The sequence below is a fragment of the Nelumbo nucifera genome, chromosome 1, assembly GCF_055504915.1.
Source record: "Nelumbo nucifera cultivar China Antique chromosome 1, China Antique-T2T, whole genome shotgun sequence".
Lineage (NCBI taxonomy): Eukaryota > Viridiplantae > Streptophyta > Magnoliopsida > Proteales > Nelumbonaceae > Nelumbo > Nelumbo nucifera.
Genome location: NC_142649.1, coordinates 118070299 through 118077146, shown reverse-complemented (window position 1 = coordinate 118077146; position 6848 = coordinate 118070299). Strand labels below are relative to the sequence as shown.

The 6848-nt window shown below is 36.6% G+C and overlaps 1 protein-coding gene across 3 annotated transcripts; it reads left to right on the top strand.

Moving 5' to 3' along the window:
- The first annotated feature begins 436 nt into the window (after window positions 1–436).
- Window positions 437–5958, top strand: LOC104601764 (triacylglycerol lipase OBL1-like). 3 transcript variants are annotated; one of them, XM_010265221.2, is made up of 5 exons: window positions 437–798; window positions 2936–3129; window positions 3953–3986; window positions 4779–5410; window positions 5524–5958. In XM_010265221.2, the coding sequence occupies exons 1-5, from the start codon at window positions 471–473 to the stop codon at window positions 5791–5793; spliced, it is 1458 nt and encodes a 485-aa protein (XP_010263523.1). In that variant the 5' UTR covers window positions 437–470; the 3' UTR covers window positions 5794–5958. The 3 variants fall into 3 exon arrangements, with proteins under 3 accessions (XP_010263523.1, XP_088750043.1, XP_010263524.1); XM_088893917.1 differs by having other exon boundaries at window positions 4779–5420; window positions 5524–5686; XM_010265222.2 differs by lacking the exons at window positions 2936–3129; window positions 3953–3986 and having other exon boundaries at window positions 5524–5957.
- The last annotated feature ends 890 nt before the right edge of the window (window positions 5959–6848 follow it).

Genomic DNA, 6848 nt, shown 5'->3' with positions numbered 1-6848 from the left:
TAGCAAATTGGCAAAATGATGTACTCATGTCGGTGGACATTTCAGGTCATTTGGTTGAGTAAAATAGGAATTACAAAAAAAAAAAATTGCACGCTTCAGCAAGAGAGAGACTCAACAACCCAGTTTTTGTCCAACTCGACGAAGAATCTCGTTAACCAAGAGTTTATATTTATAATCTCGTCAACCCTCGTCAGATTAATAATCCATTCCAAAACAAAAACATAAAGAAAAAGGTTTTTGCCCTTTATTTAAACTTGCAAGCTAAGGACCAATCAGTGGCACATCTATAGTTATAGACACCGAGTAAAGTAATAATAATCGACCAACCAACATACTACTACACTGTATCTCGTCAAATCTTTTTGCCTACGCCAGATATCGTTAGCGTGCCTATAAATAACAATTTTTTGTTTGAGGGAAGGAGTTGTTCATTTTGACCTCTCTCTCTCTCTCTCTCTGCTCCTTCCTGTATGCTGTATGTGTGTAAAATAATGGCTTGCAGTGAGAATTTCTGTAGCAATTATCTTGTTCTGAGCCCGAAAAATGCAAGTTTGGTCGACATCTTCCGCCTTCTATTCTCATCAAATCTGGAGAATAGAAGATTTGTGGACTGCCCCAAAGACACGGAGGAGACAGAGTTTCGGCGACGTCAGATCATTTTTATCTCTGTCATTGCACAAAAAGTTCTCCTCTTCATGGCAAAACCCATGTCTTGGGTCGGATCGGTGTTCGAGAGGTGGCTCAACCTTTTGTCAAGTAACCGCAATTTGGCCGTGCTCTTGCTAAACCTCGTTAGAGGTGAGTCTGTGATTTCGCCTTAATTTATGCTCTCCACCCATAGCCCCATACTATTACGTACCAATAGCTAACAGTAATCCTAGCTAGCTAGTTATCGCACTCGCATTCCACAAATTAAGATGGATCACTCACCTTGCTCAAGCACGGTGACGAATCGAGCATCCATCACGTTAATGAACTGGCCACTGGGTAACCAATACTAACATATATACATATAGAGAGAGAGAGAGAAAATGACCGGACCTTGCGGATTAACAGCCCATGAGTCCATTTGTTGACCTGATCATCTCGCCCGCTTGTCCAGAAAAATTAATAAAAGAAACCCAACCGTGGGAAGCAACTGATCCCCCAAGCATGTGAGAATGCTTTTACTTACTGATTAAATAATTGAAAAGGCAAAGTGGAATTCTGAATTTTCATATGTCAAGCCCATTTAACTATCATTCTAGCATCTAGATTTAATTGGTTTTCCTCCATTTTTAATCCATACAACATTAACTAATACAACCTTTGTTAATTATGTATTCTATGGCCGGTGTAGCTAGCTGGCCATAATGCACCAAAACCATGGCACTCCTAATATAATTATTCTTAGAGCCCAATTGCTGGAATTGTACCTTTTCAGTTCCATGGTCGCTATCACCGGCGATGATTGGTTACCACTCAATTTTAGTTTACATATCCATGCAATTGATTCTTTTCTTTTTATTTTTTATTTTTTTTCCTTTTTCTTATAGAGAAGAAGCCCCTATGACTATGAGAGCCTGAGAGGTACTAATAAAGAATCAATATTAGGTAATAGATGCTTCCAGTTCCGTCAATTGGGCTTCAAAGAGTGAGCCCATCATGTACATACATAATGGGGTTAAGCGATTGTCTGTTTCGGATTTTTCAAAGTTTTCCTATATATAGTGTTGTAAAGCATATAATATCATCCCATATTTGAGAACTGCTCGAATCGAATTATAGCAAGTTTCAGGGTTCGGGGTTCCTTCCACCTTTGTCTTTACGCATTTTATGAGTTTGCCCGCCAAAATCAAAATCATTTAATTCATTTGTCCCAATATACTAGTATTATAGAATTTAACTTCTTTCTCTAACATGCCCCGGGCCTTTTTTTAAAGGTAATTTCTTTACATTCATTTTCTTCATTTGAAAAATTATATATACGTGCATGCACTCAAGTTTCAATGGCCGAAAAAAAAATTATAATAAATTGTATTGTTTTGGCTCAGTTTGAAAGGAGTATAAATATAAATATGTACCGTACAAATAGAATAATACAAAATACAAGGTTTTGCATTCTATATATATATTTGTATTTGTATCATGATTTTAAAAAACGAACTGAAAATAGAATCGCTCTGGCCACCAGTTTTTGGATTGATGGTTTGACTGTTGGGTTCAAATGGACGATCTATTCTGACAAAAAAATTAAAAAAAGGCCAAAATTATTGAATGGGTCAGCGGGTCGGTGGTTCGACCACCCAGGTCAACAGGTCATTAACTGATTTAACGGTTTTTAGCTAAGGACCGAGTTTGGGGTAAAACGGAACAGATTACCCGGACGGTTTCCAAGCCAAATGATCCAACCGTCCGGATCAACGACGGTTCGAAAACCATGATTTGTACTTCTTCCAAAGTGAGCTTTAGTATATATTGGTAGGACCTGATTTCCTCCTTACAGTAATTGATTAATTGCAGTTGTGCACTAGAAACATCTCTCCATGAGTGAAAACATACAAATACAAGAACTGTTTCAAATGTGTGGTTGCAATATTCTGTGAGGTGGGTGTGAGGAGGAAGTCCAAACTCCTAACGGTAATGAATATAGGTGATTTCTAGTATTGATTTAAGCCATGGAGAAAATAATATAAATAGCATCGGGAATAGATGCAAAATGTAATATAGTTGGGCACATAAGAATGTGTATCATAGAAGTGAGAACCAATCAACTGGTATTTATCAATATTCATGTGGGATTTTGTTTGATCAAAATTTCTTCTGGTATGACCTCCTCATATATATATATATATACCTCCATTTGTATCGACAACTTTAAGGAATGTGTGTATATATACGTATATTGGATTGTAAACTTGCTGTGATGGCGTGTACACATTATATATGTATATAGGGAATGTAGTGGTGCCCGATGAAACATCCGCAACTTTCACATCAACAATTGGAAATTTAGACAAGCGAGTGGAGTTGGATAGCAGCATCACCCATGAAAATAACAGATACTATGCAGCGCTCTCCATAATGGCTGCTAAACTAGCCTATGAAAATGAAGCATTCATCCAATCCATAATCACACATCATTGGAAGGTATACTTTCGTTTATTCATGCAGCATCCATACAATGTCATATGATGATGTAGCTGTTAAAGAACAAAAACTTCACCTTACAGCTTAAATTTTTAGGCTTAATGCTTCTTTTGACATGGCACCAAAATCTATTTGATTAAATGGCTTAGTGTTCAATGCTTGAAACCCTCAGTGTAATTAATTAAACTTCAGACTTTCAGAGCTTGTGCTGAAGTTTAATTAATTATAATGGCAAATCAGAGCAGAAATTAGTCTCTGAAATGGGGCCCCGTTGGTTCATGAAAACAATTTGGGAACCTGAACCAGACCAAAATAGTATGCTAAGGATACAAGCAATATTCCATATGTATGGTATAAAATGCATTTGTAGGTATCTCTGTAGCATTTTTTTTCTAAATTAATCTTCTGACGTTTTGTGACATTTTTTTATTATATAATTTATGTCATGATGGTTATTGCTTGGTTAATGTAGAACATTTCCGATGGTTAAGTCCGAGTTTCAAAACACTTTGGATTCAACTTTTGGGTTTTAAAAAGGACGTTTTACATACATTCCAATTAAGAATTAAGGTCAATTGGGCTGTTAACTTACATGCCTTCAGATATTAATGCAAAGAGAAGGCAAAATTTTTCAAATGTTTCACTATCTATCGATCCAAAATAAAATATATTTTTCAGTGGCGCCACTGCCAATCAAAGAGTACCATTTCTCTATTGTCTAAATATGTATTTATATACATACAAAATATAACCCATTTTCTAATGTATCCTTCAATTGATTTACTGAATATGTTGGACATGGAACTTTTGTGAGTGTGTACAGATGAAGTTTATCGGATTCTACAATTTCTGGAATGGTAAGAAATTCGATCCGAAATATATTATTATTATTATTTATGGGGACGCGCTATCCCCTTCTTGATTTCTATCAAAAAAAGAAAAAAAGAAATATATTATTTTTCTTTTTCTCCAGATTTTGGGGGACTGTTTGGACAATTTTACCAAAATTAATGTTACTGGGTCCCTTGCATCTTGTTAAAGATTAAAGTATGGGCTCTGTTACATCCAGTGCCCAGTGGGGCACATGGTCCAACCCAATTATCAAGACCTAAGGATTAAGCCTCTTAGGCCTTGTTTGATTGGAAGGAAAAAGTAGGGAAAGAAAGGGAAAGACAGGGAAATTTATACAAGTTAGGTTTGTACAGGTTTCCCTATCTTAATTTCCCTTCCCTTCTTTACCTTTTCCTTCAAACCAAACATAGCATTAGTGTTTTTGAACTATCCTTGATCTGGAGGGTTGGACAATTTATCTTGGGAACCATCCAAGTATAACCAGATTCATTTCACCCTTAATTCATTTTTTGGCCAAAATCCATTGACTTGGTCAGCAATCCACCCATACAGGAAATTGAACTGTTGATCCATTTGACCTAAAGAATGATTGTTTTTTTTTAAATTTAGAATGAACTGTCCATTCAAACTGGACAGTCAAATCAGTGGCCAAAATGGTTTTGATTCCAAATCAGTTGCCCAGGCAATGGGAAAGAAACGATTTTAATTTTGGAAATTAGAACAAATTAATTTTAGGGCATGCATCCATGAACAAAAAGATGAATTAATAAGTAATTAAAAGCTGACGGTGGTTGCAGATTATCAGGAGTCATTCTCAACACAGGGCTTTATGTTCCATGTTGAACAGCCCGAGTTGATTGTGGTGTCCTTCAGAGGCACTAGACCATTCGATGCAGATGCATGGCGAAGCGATGTTGATATCTCCTGGTATGAGATCCCTGAGGTGGGAAGGGTCCATGGTGGCTTCATGAAAGCGTTGGGTCTACAAAAAGGGTCGGGTTGGCCTAAAGACATAATCCAACCAGCTGCAACAGCTGCAGAGGGAAAACAAAACCAACATCCCTTTGCTTATTATGCTATAAGAGGAAAGCTGAGAGACATGCTGCGAGATAGAGAAGGAGCAAAGTTCATTTTGACAGGACACAGCCTGGGTGGAGCACTAGCCATTCTCTTTGCAGTGGTTCTGGCATTGCATCAAGACGAGTGGATGTTAAAGAGATTAGACGGGGTGTACACGTTTGGGCAGCCTAGGGTTGGTGATGAGAAGCTTGGAAAGTTCATGGAGTCACAGTTGCGTTCTTATGGTGTCAGATATCTCAGGTTTGTTTACTGCAACGACATGGTGCCCAGGTTGCCTTATGATGATTCCACTCTCATGTTTAAGCACTTTGGAACATGTGTCTACTATAATAGCTGCTACCAAGGCAAGGTACATATATGTATGAACGTCTCTCTCTCTCTCTATCTCATTTCTCAACCCTCAACACATGCATTAATAACACAAGTTAAATGAAAATGCATGTCCTTGTGATATATATACAGATACTGCAGGAAGAACCAAATAAAAATTACTTCTCGGTACTGATGGTGATGCCGAAGATCTTGAATGCATTTTGGGAGCTGATCAGGAGTTTCACTATTCGATTCAAAAGTGGAGCTGATTATAAAGAAGGAAGCTTGTTGAGATTGTTTAGGATGATGGGGTTGATAGTGCCGGGAGTATCAGCTCATACTCCTCAAGACTATGTTAATGCCACTAGATTGGGATCCTCGCGTTTATATGATCAACTCCAGGGTCTCAAACTTGAATGAAATATGAATTATACTTGTCTAAAAAAAAAAACCTTAACTGAGTGAAGCATAAAGACCGTATCGTGTTATTGTTGCCAATATTCTTTAGTAAGCATTTTTTTATAATAATATCATTGAACTCTTTTTTCTCCTTTTTTTTAGTGAATATAATTGAACTCTCATGATCATGGTCGCATCACTATGGAATGTGTATAATTAGAAGAGCCAGCAATTAGCAAAGGAGGAATTGGCGCTTCACCAAGTTCACTCACGTTAACGTGGACGTAGTAACCAATGGCATTTTAGAAATAAACTTAATTTATGGCCCGTTCCTTCTTTTGGTAATTTCAGTCTTCACTTTTCGATATGTTGTAGGCCCGTGATAAATAATTTTTTCTTAAGGCCCTGTTTCTTTTACTTAATTACCTAGGGTTTACTTAGTTTGGAAGGATTATAAATATATACAAATGCATACAAAATATTATAAAATGTAAGATTTTGTACTCTATAAATTAATTTGTATTTGTACTCTTTCCAAACTCAGCCTAGGTAAAATTTGTAAGATTCCATTGTTTTTATATATTATAAGTTATTCAGATAGAGTACTGGATAATTTGTTTATTCACCTTGTAGAAGGGTATCAGTTCTAGTTATCACCGTGGAACCCAATATGGCGGATTGGCGGCAAAGAAACACGAGTATTGGGGTCAACTTACTAGTTTGACAAACTTAACCCCATCTACTGTATACCACGAACAGGGTCTAAGTGATATCCACCTAGGAAGTGGATAGATAATTTTTCCACCAAGGGGAAAAAGTGACAAAACATAGCCTAAATGGCACATTTAAAAGTTCCAGCTCTAAAGTGACTACCCCTAAAGTACAACATACCTATTGCCATTTACCCTAATATATAGTATCTAATTAATTCAATTTAATCTATTTTTTATCAATGAAATATAATATTTAAGTCATTTTTAAAAGGATAAATTACAGTTACCCACCATGTACTTAGGGGTAGTGGCACTTAGCACCCAAAACTTTGTTTTGAGACAAAAGACACCTTGAACTTTTAA

Bases quoted from the DNA above. Each gene is read 5' to 3' on its own strand.
- LOC104601764 (XM_010265221.2), top strand. From the start codon at position 471: ATGCTGTATGTGTGTAAAATAATGGCTTGCAGTGAGAATTTCTGTAGC. The intron at 3,987-4,778 runs GTAAGAAATTCG...CGGTGGTTGCAG, and splicing joins ATTCTACAATTTCTGGAATG to ATTATCAGGAGTCATTCTCA. The intron at 5,411-5,523 runs GTACATATATGT...ATATATATACAG, and splicing joins ATAGCTGCTACCAAGGCAAG to ATACTGCAGGAAGAACCAAA.